Raw genomic sequence first — 17,662 nt, 5'->3', positions numbered from 1 at the left:
TTGCATCTCCGTTTAAAGGAATTCAAAGAAAGCATTAAGGATCTCATGCTGAAGTATCTTGGCATTGATCATCATACTGTAACCTTCCCTCGCCCACACAACAGTCACTTCCTGAGCTCCACAAAGAATATTCATGGATAAAAAGCTCTGCTGATGTACTGATGAGGTTGTGTTGGAGTGGAAAAAAGAGATTACTATAAAATAAAGGTAACACTGTTAACTAGTGGTTTGTTTGCTGCCTGTTATTAAGATGTTGGCTGTTTATTTGTACTTCTCTTCAGCCTGATCTTATTCTACATCCCAATATCTAAAAATAAATAGAAACTTAATGACTATTAATTTTTAGGAGTTTATTGAGCTGCTGATTTGTTAATAGCAAGAATTGCACTTTAAAATGAAGTGTAATCCACATAAATGAGGTAAAATCAATGTATTAGAGACATTTCACAGTGACACTGGCTGATGTTGCAGTGATATCTTTATTTTCAATCATTTATTTATTTATTAATTATTTTATATGTAATAGGGTTGGGTTAGCTGATGACCAATAGACATCAAGGGCCCTATCATACACCCGGCGCAGTGTGGCGCAAGACGTGGCGCAGTAGTCTTTTGGTAGTTTCAGCTTGGCGCAAGAGTTGTTTTGAGGCGTTGCGCTACGCTGTTTAAATAGCAAATGCATTAGCGCTCATTTGTGCGCCCATTGGCGTTTTAGTCTAAAAAGGAAGGTGTTCTGAAGCGCATTGCTGGCGCGTTGCTATTTTGAGAAACTATAATAGATTTTTCATTAGACCCAAACTAACCCGGTCTAAACTCCGCCGCAGAGTTGCGCCTCGCTTACACACTGCTTAATACACACAAGAGAGCAATAGGCAAATATCTTTACATATGAAAAAATGTAAATATTAAGGATATATATAGGATATAATAAGAATAGATATAGAATATAAATATAAAGGATTAAAATATTACAAAACATATTATTTTCTAGCCTACATAAATATGAAAAATCACTGCTTTTATGTCTTCTTCATCTCGGGAGGCTTTTTTAGTTCATTCATAACAATTTGCTTTTGTATAATGTTATTGTTATTAGCAGTATTATTAAATATATCCATATTTATATATTTTTTATTAAAAACAAGCTTAGATTGGTCCACCTGTCAGGTTTTAGACCATATGGGGCACAGCATGTGTATTAGGATATAACTCAGGTTTTTGAGCACATTTTGTTATTATTGTTCATTTATTCGTTTGCTGGAAATTAGAACTGAATTTAGAAATAGTTTTGAAACAAATCTTTGCGCTTAAACGAAATTAATTATTTCAACTGTTAACTTGTGAAATGCTCATTTTTTCCACTTAGACTTACTTTGCGTCCAGTAAATAGCGAATGCGCTCTTGGCGCGACGCAGCTGGCTCTTAAAGGGAATGGGAGATGAGACTCTAATTGGTTTATTCTCAAAACACACCTATAACTCATTAAGACAATAAACTCAACCCTTTTAGAACATGCGCCTTGGCGCAAGACAGATTTCCCATCCTTAAATTAGCAAAAACGTGTCCTGACGCGCCCTAAAAGCGTTTGCGCCCTGCGTTTTGCACATTGACCGTCAAAATAGAGCCCCAAGATGCTGAGCCGGCATCGCGATCCTCCACCCCAACCCAGTCGAAGCAGCAACCCGCTCGCTAATAACACACACGACCCTGTTTACACTAATACGTCTTAGTTTTATAATGCCATTTTAGAACGAAAGCAATCCCCGTCCACACTATACCGCTAAAAATGGAAATCACGTGACCACACACACAAATAGGCATGCGCTGCAGCATATGCGCACGTCTGAGCTCTCAGAAAGCAGTGCACGTCGGACAGTTTATCGAGGATTTACCGCTGAATCACATGTCACTATGATTGTTAAACATGATATTTAATTAATATGGTCTCTATCTAACGACTCTTCAGTCGTTTTAATCTATCAGGTAACGTGTCACAGATTCAATACACTGCCTCAATCTTTCTCTTTCATGCTTGTAATTTTAGCAAAAACCTCAGATACTGTTGATTGGTTCCTGTTGGTTGTGCAGCTTTTTTACCAACGCCATTTGTCAAGGCTTTTATAACGACACAGATCACTCTGCCTATTCATGCCAGAAACCCATATAAAGGTGGAGCAAATCACATGCCAAAAACAAGTCTAAATTATTTATTTATCTTAATTGATACTTTAATTATCTTAAGTTGATCGCTTGGTAAACTAAAGAAACATTCGTTCATCATTCATGCTTTGCTTATTAGTTTATATTTGTTATTTTAAATGTCTACATTAGTGTACAGACACAGTCAAACACGCTAGAACAATTCGTTCCTGTTCTGTGTGATATCAATCATCAGAAAATAATCATAAGTGATAATCATGAGCATCGTTAATGTAATACAATAAAATAATGAAAGACTTATAATGCGAAATCAAAACTAGTAATCATAATTAGATGCATAAAAGACTAATAATAAATCCCAAGCTATGTCATTTATGAATTTACAACCTCAGAGAAAGACCGTCACCTTCCTCCTCAAAGACTGGGAAGCCCAGGTACACATTAATCCCAATTATCCAATGTCTATGCAAAGAGGGTCTTTGCACGTTGTTTGTGTGTATGTGTGTGTGTGTGTTTAATAATTAATAATTAATTAATTAAAAATCTCTTTTTGATCTTTCATTGCCCTGCCGCTCTTGCATTTTGGTCGACGGGGCAGTGAAATCTATGGGTTTCATAGCGCAGTGCTTTCTGCATCTTATGTGAAAGAAACTTCATTCTGCGCAGGGATACTAGTTGGAAAGAGTATAACCAGTGCACTGAATGAAGTGTGGCACAGCGTAACCTTTTTCTTGGACTCATATTTTGGGTCATATTTCCCTTTTGGCCATAAACTAAAATTGCCATTTTTAAAATGTGTTTATTTGCTGAAGTTTTGAATTTTTGGCAGCCAAAAATTCGGTGCGTCCCTAATTTAACATATTTTAAATAGTCTTTTCATAGTCTTTAACATATTTTGAGTAAACGCAAGTGTAATGAGGGTAAAACCTTATAGTTTAAGAGAATAAGTATGTTACATTTTTATATAATGTTTTACTAGCTATAATAAAGAAATAAACACAAAAAAAACATGCGATGGCAGCCGTTCATGGACCAAAAATATATCCCAGGACTGGTACACTTATCCTTCTCTATCATTACTCCTCCTTTTATGCGTCCATGCTCATTCTTTCGGCTTTGTCCCTGATTTATCAACGGCCGCCACAGAGGAATGAACCACCAACTACAGTACTCTGGCATATGTTTTACACAGCGGATGCCCTTCCAGCCGCAACCCAGCACTGGGAATCTCATGTTAAGTAGTGAGTGATTAATATGAGGAGAATTAATCAGTTTATTATTGTTACCAGCATTATCATCATCATCAGATTGCTTTATAGGGGTAGTTTACCCCAAAAATCATTTATCCTTTCTTGTTCTGCTGACATAAAAGACAGTTTATGATCCCAACTTCTGTAGTTCATTAAAACGATAGGCTTTACATATTTTAATGAGCAATAGGTGATTGTCCAAACCAAGAAATGGTTGTCAATCTGAATATTCAGTCTGAATGTTCAGGTACACTGTGCAGATATAGCCAGAATAACAGGCATTGTGTGTTATTCTAGTACTGTTATTAACTGTACTAGCAGTTTTCTCACTGGTGACTGACACATGATATATTGTCGAAAGGTTGTCTGTTCGTCTGGTCTGTCTGCGTTCATGCTTTCACAAGGTGTGGCTTTGGATGGTGATTTTCAGGGAGGTTGGGACGTACAGTTTCAATACTATACACTTACCAGCTTTTCCAACATGTCCTGCATCTTTAGCTAGAAACGTGATTTCCGAGGTCAAAAAATTAAGTAACATTTTTTTTAAATGTCTACATTAAAACCAGTTAAACTCTGCGGTGAAGTCATCGACTTTCGCTTTAAGATTTAAAGGGCTAGCATTGCACCAGACCCCCGTAAGTGGTTTTGTTTGAAAGTGTAGAATGTATTAATATGCTTTAATATATATTTATATAAAATTGTAAGCTTTCTGCGTTTATCTGTGAGCATTGGCTTGACCGTGTTTATGTTTGCAGGCAACATTTCCCTGTTAACGCCGTCCAGCTACAGCCCAGCCAACAAGATCACACTAGGAACGGTCAATTCAAATGTGGGAGCCCAGATGGTGAGTGTCACATCACACCCGTACACAAACAACACAAGTCATTAAATACATGTCAACAAGCATTTCATAATCCGCACAGATTAAAATAAGACCAGCAGACTCCAGATTGAGTCAAATGGGTCTCAAAGCAAGCAAAAAATATACATTCATCAAAACATTTGCAGATTCATCATGTTTAGCATTCATTTCATGAGCTTTTTGTTTGTTTTCAAATGGTTTAAATGCTTCGGGGCAAGTTTAAGAAGTAAAACTTACTAAATCTGGTGAGTGCAGTGAAAAATAGGGTAACACTTTAGTAAATTTAGTAATATTCAACTTATTTTGTTTGTTTACAGCCTATATGAATAACCTAAAAAATGTAGTAAATCTAATGAATCCTTTTTGTGTGTAGTAACGTACTTTAATTAATCTCATGTGGCATTTCTATAATTACTCTAGAAACACAACTATAGCAACATAAACAAATGAGCCAATACTGTAGTTTTCTACAATCACAGGGTGTTTTATACTAATTCACCACAGTTTACTGTAATAAAGCTGTAGTATTTATTTCAGTAAATCAGTTATATCTGTAAATAATCCATCATTCATTATGAAAAAGCATTGTAAATACTGTAACATGTACGGTTTAATAGACTTTACCACAGTCTGGTTCAAAAACACTATAGTATTTACTATAAATCAGTATTTTTTTATGTTTGAAGTGTACAAACAAGTGTTCAGATCTTTAAATCACTTTAAACATCAATTCTGACTATTAAATAGTGGCTTATTGCCTGTGTGTTTTTAAGATATTTGTTGTTTATTAGTACTTTTAAAGTACATAGTTGAAGTCAGAATTATTAGACCCCCTTTGAATTGTTTTTTATTTTTATAATATTTCCCAAATGATGTTTAACAGAGCAAAGAGATTTTCACAGTATGCCTGATAATATTTTTTCTTCTGGAGAAGGTCTTATTTGTTTTATTTTGGCTAGAATAAAAGCAGTTTTACATTTTTTAAAACCCATTTTAGGGACAAAATTATTAGCCCCTTTAAGCTAATTCGTTTATTGATAGTCTACAGAACAAACTGTCGTTAAGATAAAATAAATCAGTTATTAGAAGTTATTAAAAGAGTTATTAGAACTATTAGTTTTAGAAATGTGTTGAAAAAAATCTCTGTTAAACAGAAATTGGGGGACAAAATAAACAGGGGGGCGAATAATTCTGACTTCAACTGTTTATGATCTTATTCTACACCTCTAAATCTACCCAATATCTAAACGAACTACTACCTCATTAACTATTAATAAGCTGCAAATTAAGGAGTTTATTGAGGCAAAGTCTAGGGTATTTTAACACGGAATTGCATTTGAAGTTTCCTTGGCTGTTTTGTCAAATTATCTTGCTGAAATGTGTGTATATTTATGTATATCTGTTTAATAAAACTGTTTTGTTTAAATACACCAAATATACATACTGAGTTGAATTAAATTTATTAAATATTCATTTTTAAAAGGGTGTATACTCATTTATGATGAGCACTAGTATACTGTATATTATAACTCATGGTAAATATAATCTGAGGCATTTCTACCTGATCATTTAAATTCTGTTCACTCAAAATAAAGTGTGTAAAAATATAATATTTATTAAAAAACAAACAAAACAGCATATAAATCAAGCAGTTCAGTATTCAATTACATGATTGATTTATACCATTTCGCTTATGCTTGTCCACGTATTAATTTCCATCATATTCTGTAACTAATGTATTGCTCATTGTTAGTAACGTACAGTTCTCATACTATACGTGTCCATCTCATCTGAAGATTTGTCCTGTAATTCTTGCAGTAGCCACTAGTGGGCGGTGATGTCCTTGAAAAAGAGTGATTTACTGATGGCAGTGAGTGTGTGCAGTAGACAGTAGATCACTGAAGAGTCTGGAAAGAGGAGGGTGTTTGTGTGGCTGAGCAAAAGAGTGAAATGCTGATAAGATGCAATCACACGCGGGAGTTTAAAGGGAGAAGAACTCTGCTGCCAGGGAGGGAAGGTTGATGAGTTCAGAGGTGATGGTCAAACTTTAAAGACACCGTTCGCCCTATTTACTCTTCCTCGAGTGGTTCCTGAAAGAATAAAACTGTCTGGAAACTGTTGACATCCATCGCAGGAAATGCAAATACTATGAGTCAATGTTTAAAATATATATATACAAGATGCAATACAACCATTTCCAATGAGTTACATGTAAATTCTACATTTAGAATATTAATATTCACACTCACAATAAACATTCACACTTATTTATTTAACCCAATGGTGGAGTTATACATATTTGGTTAGGATATGTGTTGGGTTATTTTTAACCTTTGTTAGGATATTTATTGATAACCAGTTGAGTTAAATATTAGGTGTTTTGTTGGGTTATTTTTAACCTTTGTTAGGTTATTTATTGATAACTCAACCAGTTGAGGTAAATATTTGGTGTTTTATTGGGTTATTTTCAACCTTTGTTAGGTTATTTATTGATAACTCAACCAGTTGAGGTAAATATTTGGTCTTTTGTTGGGTTATTTTAACCTTTGTTAGGTTATTTATTGATAACTCAACCAGTTGAGGTAAATATTTGGTCTTTTGTTGGGTTATTTTTAACCTTTGTTAGGTTATTTATTGATAACTCAACCAGTTGAGTTAAATATTTGGTGTTTTGTTGGGTTATTTTTAACCTTTATTTGGTTATTTATTGATAACTCAACCAGTTGAGTTAAATATTTGGTGTTTTGTTGGGTTATTTTTAACCTTTATTTGGTTATTTATTGATAACTCAACCAGTTGAGGTAAATATTTGGTGTTTTGTTGGGTTATTTTTAACCTTTGTTAGGTTATTTATTGATAACTCAACCAGTTGAGGTAAATATTTGGTGCTTTGTTGGGTTATTTTTAACCTTTATTTGGTTATTTATTGATAACTCAACCAGTTGAGTTAAATATTTGGTGTTTTGTTGGGTTATTTTTAACCTTTATTTGGTTATTTATTGATAACTCAACCAGTTGAGGTAAATATTTGGTGTTTTGTTGGGTTATTTTTAACCTTTGTTAGGTTATTTATTGATAACTCAACCAGTTGAGGTAAATATTTGGTGCTTTGTTGGGTTATTTTTAACCTTTGTTAGGTTATTTATTGATAACTCAACCAGTTGAGGTAAATATTTGGTCTTTTGTTGGGTTATTTTTAACCTTTGTTAGGTTATTTATTGATAACTCAACCAGTTGAGGTAAATATTTGGTCTTTTGTTGGGTTATTTTAACCTTTGTTAGGTTATTTATTGATAACTCAACCAGTTGAGGTAAATATTTGGTGCTTTGTTGGGTTATTTTTAACCTTTGTTAGATTATTTATTGATAGCTCAACCAGTTGAGGTAAATATTTGGTGTTTTGTTGGGTTATTTTTAACCTTTGTTAGGTTATTTATTGATAACTCAACCAGTTGAGGTAAATATTTGGTGTTTTGTTGGGTTATTTTTAACCTTTGTTAGGTTATTTATTGATAACTCAACCAGTTGAGTTAAATATTTGGTGCTTTGTTGGGTTATTTTTAACCTTTATTTGGTTATTTATTGATAACTCAACCAGTTGAGTTAAATATTTGGTGCTTTGTTGGGTTATTTTTAACCTTTGTTAGGTTATTTATTGATAACTCAACCAGTTGAGTTAAATATTTGGTCTTTTGTTGGGTTATTTTTAACCTTTGTTAGGTTATTTATTGATAACTCAACCAGTTGAGGTAAATATTTGGTGTTTTGTTGGGTTATTTTTAACCTTTGTTAGATTATTTATTGATAACCAGTTGAGTTAAACATTTGGTGCTTTGTTGGGTTATTTTTAACCTTTGTTAGATTATTTATTGATAACCAGTTGAGTTAAACATTTGGTGCTTTGTTGGGTTATTTTTAACCTTTATTAGGTTATTTATCGATAACTCAACCAGTTGAGTTAAATATTTGGTGCTTTGCTGGGTTATTTTTAACCTTTATTTGGTTATTTATTTAATAACCCAACCAGTTGGGTTAAAAATTTAAATTTCAACAGTCAACTGATTTTTTGCATTTTAAAGTTTATTTAAGCTATAACACAATAAGATTGTTATTATTTATCAAATTGTCTTGCCATGTTTATATCCGTTTCACCATCCAAGACCGTCTTTTAGAAGCGTTTGGATGTGGTTAAAATTTATTGTACACTGTGGACACTGAGTGGAGCCTGCTGCAGCTGCTGGACAGTCTCTACAGCACACAGAGCTCCATATTCTGCTTCATCAACACAGGATTTTCTGCTTTCAAACTGTTTTTTCTCCATTGTTTGTGATTCTTGATTTATTATAACAAAAGTGTCTGGAACTAAAATGTAATGGATATAAAGCATTTTCAATATTTTAAAAAACTGTATTTTATTTATTTACACAGTCTCAAAATGAATAGTAGTACTAGTAATAGTAGCAATAGTGATACTAGAATGGGAAAAAGTTAACATTTAATCAAAATAACCCAATGCATTGGGTTAAAATAACCCATAGTTGGGAAGGTGCTATAAAAACCTAAAGTTGGGTTATATGTTGGAGTAATTTTAACCCAACTATTTTAATAGCGCATACATATGACAACATATTTCAGGCATGATCGACATAAGCTATTTACTGTTTTCATTATTTTAAATTAAATGATTGTCTTTACTTAAATCAGACTTGAGTCGCAAAATTTAGGACTTGAGACTTGCTTGACAAATATCCAAAAAAGACTCGACCTGACTTGGACTTGACTGTCATGACTTGAGAGACTTACTTGGACTTGAGTTAAATGACTCGAAATAACTTGTTTTTGTTAAATAACTAACCGTTTGTTATATATTATGCAGTACATACAAAATCGAAAGTTATTTAGTTAAATATAAATAGCAAAAGAAGTTGCAAAAGTAAAAAAAAAAAAACAATCGACAAAAATTTGATTAGCTTGAAAGTTACTTGCTAGACCAAGCTACGACTTGACTTGACTTGAGAAAAGCAGTGACTCGACTTGACTTGCGTGAGACTTGAAGGCTATGACTCGAGACTTGCTTGTGACTTGCACATGTGTGACTTACTCCCACCTCTGGTAAATATACTGCAAGTTAAAATTTCGCCAGGGTTTGCGGTTGAAACCTAAAGTGGTTGTAAGGTCTTAACATGTATGGAAAGAGCCTTTAAAAAGTTCTTAAAAGGTATTGAGTTTCCCCTTAATTGTTCTATGTTCTATCCACGTAAATCTGTAAATTAGCTTAATTTATTTGTGTTGGGACAGCATGAAGCATTTTTTACAGTGCATACTTATTTCAACGTACTACGGTTTGGGACATAATAATTCTGTTTTCGAATACTATTTAGGGCATATAGTATTAAATTAAATTTATCTTTATTTCTGTAGCGCTTTTACAATGTACATTGTGTCAAAGCAGCTTAACATAGTAGTTCTAGTATGTAAATTGGGACGCAGCACCTGGTTGGAGTTTTCAGAAAGTTCCAGTCACCTGATACAGCGTTTTCATGTGGACGAATGGCCAAACCGCAGATTGAACATACCCATGTTGGTGCGGACTGCATGAGACGAGAGGCCCTCTTCAGCTTAGTTAGAGGAGAACAGAACGCCACTGTTTGCCAGCACCTCCGCTAATGAGTTTATTAACGAGTGGATGGCATTGAGACCCTCGTTAAGACCCTCGCTCCTCGTTAGAGAGATGTGTGGCTTGTTGCTTATATACTGGTTCCTTTTCAGCTCAACAGATCTGGCACAATCACATCCTGCACACTCAGTGTCACCTGCGTATCATTTAACAGCGTGTCAGAGAACCATACACCGCAGTGAGAGTGATGCGGAGATTGATTCCTGCTTACTGCACACTTTATGCTGCATGCGTATTCACAAAATAAAGCAGACATGTTTGCTGTATGCTCCAAATAAGCCTGAAGGAAATTTTGCCTTGATTTCTTGTAAAAAAAAAAAAAAAAAGTTACATACTAAATTTGCTAAAGCTTTAATTAAAATATCAATTAATTTAGTCTGTTATTAAATAACATAAACATAAAACAACAAAAACAACAATTAAAGGAGTAGTTCACCCCTAAAACTTTACTTTTATTCACCCTATACTTGTTCCAAACGTGTGTGAAAGAAAAATAAGTTTTGAAACTTACCAGTTTAAAATTGTTGCTAATTTATTAAAAATAAAAAAAAAACTGATAAATCACATGTAAAGAGTATTTACAGCCTTTGCTCGATACTTTGTTAATGCACCTTTGGCAACAATAACAGCCTCAAGTCTTATTGAATATGATGCCACAAGCTTGGCACACCTGTCTTCCTCTTTGCAGTAACTCTCAAGTTCTATCAGGTTGGATGGGAAGCTACGGTGTACAGCCATTTTCAGATCTCTCCAGAGATGTTCAATAGGGTTTAGGTCTGGGCTCTGGCTGGGCCACTTAAGGACATTCACTAAATTGTTGGGAAGCCACTCCATTGATATTTTCGCGGTGTGCTTTAGGTCATTGTCCTGCTGGAAGATGAACCGTCGCCTCAATCTGAGGTCAAGAGCACTCTGAAGCAGGTTTTCATTCAGGATGTCTCTGTACATTGCTGCATTCATCTTTCCCTCTATCCTGACTAGTCTTCCTGTTCCTGCTACTGAAAAACATCCCCACAGCATGATGCTGCCACCACCATGCTTCGCTGTAGGGATGGTATTAGCCTGGTGATGAGCGGTGCCTGTTTGTCTCCAAACGTAACGCCTGGCATTCACTCCAAAGAGTTCAATTTTAGTCTCATCAGAGCAGAGAATTTTGTTTCTTATGGTCTGAGAGTTCTTTAGATGCCTTGGCATATTCCAGGCAGGGAGTGGCTTCCGTCTGGCCACTCTACCATACAACCCTGATTGGTGGATTGCTGCACAGATGGTTGTCCTTCTGTAAGGTTCTCCTCTCTCCACAGAAGAACGCTGGAGCTCAGACAGAGTGACCATCGGGTTGATGTTATGGATGATGGAGGCCACTGTGCTCATTGGCTTTCAGAGCAGCAGAAATTTTTCTGTAACCTTCCCCAGCCTTGTGCCTCGAGACAATCCTGTCTCAGAGGTCTACAGACAATTCCTTTGTCTTCATGCTTGGTTTGTGCTTTGACATGCACTGTCAACCCTGTGAACTTATATAGACAGGTGTATGCTTTTTCAAATCATGTCCAATCAACTGAATTTACCACAGGTGAACTCCAATAAAGCTGCTGAAACATCTCAAGAATGATCAGTGGGAACAGAAGCTGCGTCCGAAACCGCATACTTCCATACTATACAGTATGCGAAAATCAGTATGCGAGCCGAGTAGTATGTCTGAATTAATAGAATTTGAAAATCAGTATGCGAGAAGTACCTGGATGACTTACTACTTCCGGCGAGATTCCAGAGTGCGCATCCCATTCACGCTGCGCTATCCCATGATGCCCCGCGAGCGAATTCATGAATGGGAGTCAAGCGGCGCAAATGACGCAGGTTTGTCACGTGACTATGTCAAAACGTCCGAATTCCATTCATACTTTTCACATTCATACTGTATAGAACGTACTTTTCTAACGGCCAAGTAGTACGTTTAAATTCAAATTCAGTACCTACTGAGTAGTAGGCGGTTTGAGACACAGCCAGATTGTACCTGAGCTCAATTTAGAGCTTCACGACAAAGGCTTTAAGTACTTCTATACATGTTTTTTTATTTTTAGTAAATGTGCTACAATTTCATAAAATCTTAGGAAATAAATGAATTTAATCAATTTTTAGAAAAGGCTGTAACATAATTTTTTTTTTAAAAAGTGAAGCGCGATGAACACTTTCCGGGTGCACTGTATGTCAAAAATAGGTGATCCTGGTCATTTGCCTTGTACCAGGATCCAAATGTACCTACATTGCCCAGACCACGTACGCCACACTGCTGAAATTGTACTGTGGAAGCACTACAGCGTCTTTCTGCATAAATCCAGAGGGCCAGGAGGAGGATCAATGGTGTGTAGCGCAGCGCTGATGGATGAGGATGTCCTTGCTGTGCTGTTCTGGGCTGCAGCAGGAGGTTTGGCTCTCCCCGGGGGCTGCTGCACACGCTCTCTGTGAGAGATTCAGGTTAACAGAGAAGAAGAGAGAGAGAAATGAACACCGGGATGCCCTCATATATACCATCAGTGCTCATGTGGAGCATAACAGCGCAATGAAAAGAGTTGTGCTGCACCTGGAGGATCTGTTCGCTTTCCCATCCATCTCAGTGGCAGTTGTTGTGTGCTGGAAGTGCATAAGAGAGAGAGAGAGAGTTTGATGTTTCATAGTAATGATGCAGTTACAGGATCTGCCAGCAGGGGCTGACTTCCAAAACACAATAAACTTTCTCAATATTGCACAAGTGACTCTTTCTACAAGTCTTGACTTGTCACAAAACTGTTTGGTTATGATTTGCATAAGTTCCCTAAACTGCTTGCTTTTTTTGTGTATTATTTGTGTCTGCAGATTTTAAGCACACCACAGAGAGTCTCTCACTCTGGAAATATCCTCATCGGCAGCCCGTTTACGCCCCACACAACGCCGGTTGCCATGGTTACTCAGGCACACCCACCCGAAGGCAACGAGTGGACCCCGGGGTGAGCAAAACACACCCATGATTTGAATGTTTAAAAGTTAATGATGGATTACCGGCTTCATGTTGAGGCTTTTGAAACTGGTAGGTGTTTATGGAGAACATTATTAAAGTTTATTGATGGATGCGTGTTGTCAAGAGGTGTTGAAAAATCTAGTTAATAAATGTGATTTTATTAAATATTTATCAAATACATTTTTAACTCGCATGTCCTACTGCACCCAACCTGCTCTGATCCTGATCAAATTGGCAATTCTTTGATTGAGAGTTGGTTGCTCTAACATGGAGGGTAAAGACCATGGCTTGTAGAGTCACTCGCTAGAGCGCCTTTTGAGGTCAGAGGAGTGAGGTTTATCTGCACAGTACTTCGCTAGCTGGCCTCTGTTACACTCACCCCCCTAAACCTCACTCCCATCCCGGATGAGTCCCCATGTGTAACTCCACGGTCCTACTGCACCCAATTTGGTCTGAGCTGGGATCGAATTGGCGATTCTTTGTATGCGAGTCGGTTGCTTTAACAAAGAGGCTACAGACCATGGCCTCTAGAGTCGGTCGCTAGAGCACCTTTTAAGGTCAGAGGAGTGAGGTTTACCTGCATAGCACTTTGCTAGCTGGCCTCTATTACACTTAGCACCCTAAACCTCACTCCCATCCTGGAAAAGCCCCCACGTGTACCTCCAAAGTCCACGGAGCTGGGATCGAACCGGCATTCTTTGTATGCGAGTCGGTTGCTCTAACAAAGAGGCTAAAGACCTTGGCCTCTAGAGTCGATCACTAGAGCACCTTTTAAGGTCAGATGAGTGAAGTTCACCTGCTTAGCTCTTTGCTAGCTGGCCTCTGTTACGCATTATTTCGCAATTATGTATAGATATAGTTTGAACTGGAATTATTTACCTCTTGTGTGCTGTTTGGGATGTTTTCATCCACTTTGGGGTGACTTTGAGGCGTAATTTTGGCCATAACTGTTTCAGTAGTTGGTAAATTTTGACATTTGATATTTTGAAAAAATGCTTTGTAAAGATTTTCAGAAACTCAACAATAAACTTGTGTGTCTGTTTTTGCCCCATTTTTCTCTCCAATTATAATGACATTCTTTGATTGCACAGCCATGACACCATATTATTATGTATTCTTGATTGTTGGTGGTTTTTCCTGTCATGTGTGAATGTGTGAGAGAGACATTTGCACAATTACCTTGACATGTTTGAGGAAAATAAAAACATAGTAAGTGTATTTATGCACGCACATCATAATCTGCTGTTTTACTCCCTATACAAACCAGAAACACAGGCCTATCTAAAAGCTTAATGCTGCCAACTGATGATCAACAGTAAAAATTACTAATTTTACCTCCCCAACAGGGAAAACCACCAGCATGCAAGAATGCATGATTATATGGTGTCATGGCTTTGAAATCAAAAAATGTGGTTACACTGGAAATCAATGGGTCAATGCAAATTTAAACCGTACACAAGGATTAAACACATGCAGTCTACTTTTTTTTTGATCATATCTCCTCATATACTATTGTTGAGGAAAACCTGATTATTTGACATGTTTTTATCCATCATTTTATATGCTTCTAATTTTTGCTTCTAATTTTTTCAGGTAAAAAAAAAAATCAAGCCCTCTTTTGATCAACTCAATTTTGTGTATTTGTTGACTGACTGCAGCCTTCTCTTTATAGGAACAAAAAAAGGACGCACGACTACATCGACTCCTATTACTCAGACAGGTGGGCATCTGTTTACTAAAGAAAATCCTATTTTAGGCTAAAGCACAGGTGTCAAACTCAGTTCCTGGAGCACTGCAGCTCTGCACAGTTTAGTTACAACTCTAACTAGACAGTAAAGTTCGTCGAGACAAACTTTGAGGCTGGCTTGACAAAGCCTGTTGGTAATAGTTTTTTTTAGTTTAAGAACAGTTTAAAAAAGTATAAATAGCATGTTATGAATTAGCATGTTACTAGCATGATTCCAACAAGAATTAGCATGTTATTAGCATGATTCTAGTATAAATAAGCATGTTATTAGCATGATTCTAGCATGATTTAGCATGTTACTAGCATGATTCCAGTAGGAATTAGCATGCTATTAGCATGATTCTACCATGAATTAACATGTTATTAGCATGATTCTAGCATGAATTAGCATGTTACTAGCATGATTCCAGTATGAATTAGCATGCTTTTAGCATGATTTTAGCATGAATTAGCATGTGATTAGCATGATTCTAGTATAAATTAGCATGTTACTAGCATGACTCCAGTATGAATTAGCATGGTGTTAGCATGATTCTAGTATGAATTAGCATGTTACTAGCATGATTCTAGCATGCATTAGCATGTTACTAGCATGATTCTACCATGAATTAGCATGTTATTAGCATGATTCTAGCATGAATTAGCATGTCACTAGCATGATTCCAGTATGACTTAACATGATATTAGCATGAATCTAGTATGAATTAGCATGTTACTAGCATGATTCTAGCATGAATTAGCATGTTACTAGCATTATTCTAGTATGAATTAGCATGGTATTAGCATGGTTCTAGCATGAATTAGCATGTTACTAGCAAGATTCTAGTATGACTTAGCATGTTACTAGCATGATTCTAGTATGACTTAGCATGTTACTAGCATGATTCTAGTATGAATTAGCATGTTATTGGCATGATTCTAGCATGAATTAGCACGTTTTAGCATGATTCTAGCATGCTATTAGCATGAATCTAGTATGAATTAGCATGCATTAGCATGTTTCTAGCATGATTTTAGTATGACTTAGCATGTTACTAGCATTATTCTAGTATGACTTAGCATGTTACTAGCATGATTATAGTATGAATTAGCATGTTATTAGCATGATTCTAGCATGAATTAGCACGTTTTTAGCATGATTCTAGCATGCTATTAGCATGAATCTAGTATGAATTAGCATGCATTAGCATGTTTCTAGCATGATATTAGCATGAATCTAGTATGAATTAGCATGCATTAGCATGTTTCTAGCATGATTTTAGTATGACTTAGCATGTTACTAGCATTATTCTAGTATGACTTAGCATGTTACTAGCATGATTCTAGTATGAATTAGCATGTTATTAGCATGATTCTAGCATGAATTAGCACGTTTTTAGCATGATTCTAGCATGCTATTAGCATGAATCTAGTATGAATTAGCATGCATTAGCATGTTTCTAGCATGATTTTAGTATGACTTAGCATGTTACTAGCATTATTCTAGTATGAATTAGCATGTTTTAGCATGATTCTAGCATGAATTAGCATGTTTCTAGTATGAATTAGCATGTCATTAGCATGATTAGCATATGAGTAGCATGTTGCTAGCATGATTAGCATATGAGTAGCATGTTGCTAGCATGATTGGCATGTCATTAGCATGTTAGAATTATTAGCATAGCTAATTACAGCCTATAGGAGAGTTGCTAGGGTGCAGTATGTGGTAGTTAGGGGTGTGGCTAGAAAGTTAAAAACTGGTGTGAGTTTGGTGGTCATAGCTGGAAAGCTCTAGGAGGAGATAGAGTTTAATTCTTAGTCTCAGAAGAAAAATAATAATAAGTTTAAAAAGCATTTCAGTAGTCTGGCTTTGACAAGCCAGCCTAATTAGACACACCTGATCAAACTAAGTCTTTCAGTTTTGTTTGAAACCTACAGGTAAGTGTGTTGAAGCAACAGTGGAACTAAACTGTGGCCCTCCAGGAACTGGATTTGACACCTGTGGGCTAAATCAAACATTTTTAACACAATCTTTCTAGAATATTAAAACATACATTATTGAGGATCAGAGGCCATGTCCACACATACACAGGTGTTTTTATAAGCAGTTATCCACACTTATGTTTTTAAAAACATCCCGTCCATGAGAAAAGCGCCAAAATGCACTGGAATGCATGTTAAGGGCACGCCGAACCAACAGGTGGCGATAATGACACTTTTAAGCGGGGTTCACACCAAATGTGGAGTTAAGAAGTTTTGTGAGTAATCTACATACAAGTCAATGCAAGCGCAAGAACAGTGGCAGATTACTGTCCGATAGGCGAACGACATGGAATACGCATCACGTTTGCCATAAACGTGCAGAATATAATAAATTAGTTATTTTTTTGGAGGACTGGTGAAGATGTTAGCAGGGAAAGCCAAGCGGCTTTCTCACGCTCTCCCTCAGGAAGCCAATACGGAAGTAACTAAAACTGTAATACATCCGAAATTCCGCTAGTCCTGGCCGCTCCTGGCTCCAAAATAGAGCAAATTTCAATTGAGCCCACTGTTAGAATGGCCAACTTTACAGCAGAAAAAAAGGTGTTTACAGCCTGGTACAAAAAAAGATTTTGGTTAATACAGCTAATATTACCCTTCATGACAACTGTGAGGGGGGTGAATTTTTTTATAACTCATCCGTTTCCTTTATATTCAGTTATATTAAGTTTGCATAATTAAGGGCGTGGCCACTTGAGTGACAGCTTGGTCTCACTGGTCGCCGTCACATCACCTCAGCTGAATCCTGCAGATTAGCCACTGAACTCGGCATATTTATCGTATTTCTATGTTGTTTTATGTGGCTTTACACAGTCAACTGCCTTTTGGACTTGTTTCCTACAATTATTAGATGGCATGGCATGCTGAGGGCACTTAATTGTGCTCACAAACCATTCACGTGGCCTCCGTTTCCCATGTGAGTAAAGTTATATACTTATATACCATCTCTATACAT

General features: G+C 36.3%; 1 protein-coding gene across 1 annotated transcript in view; it reads left to right on the top strand.

Moving 5' to 3' along the window:
* Positions 1–17,662, top strand: part of tfdp2 (transcription factor Dp-2) — a gene marked incomplete at its 5' end in the record, with an annotated part of 71,595 nt that overhangs the window by 12,768 nt on the left and 41,165 nt on the right. The window contains 3 exon segments of the mRNA NM_198208.1: positions 4,166–4,254; positions 12,800–12,930; positions 14,614–14,661. Coding sequence (NP_937851.1) covers positions 4,166–4,254; positions 12,800–12,930; positions 14,614–14,661 — 268 coding nt within the window.

The sequence above is a fragment of the Danio rerio genome, chromosome 15, assembly GCF_052040795.2.
Source record: "Danio rerio strain M-AB ecotype USA chromosome 15, GRCz13ab, whole genome shotgun sequence".
Classification (NCBI taxonomy): domain Eukaryota; kingdom Metazoa; phylum Chordata; class Actinopteri; order Cypriniformes; family Danionidae; genus Danio; species Danio rerio.
Note: the sequence above shows the minus strand (reverse complement) of the source record. Positions and strands in the feature narration are given on the sequence as shown.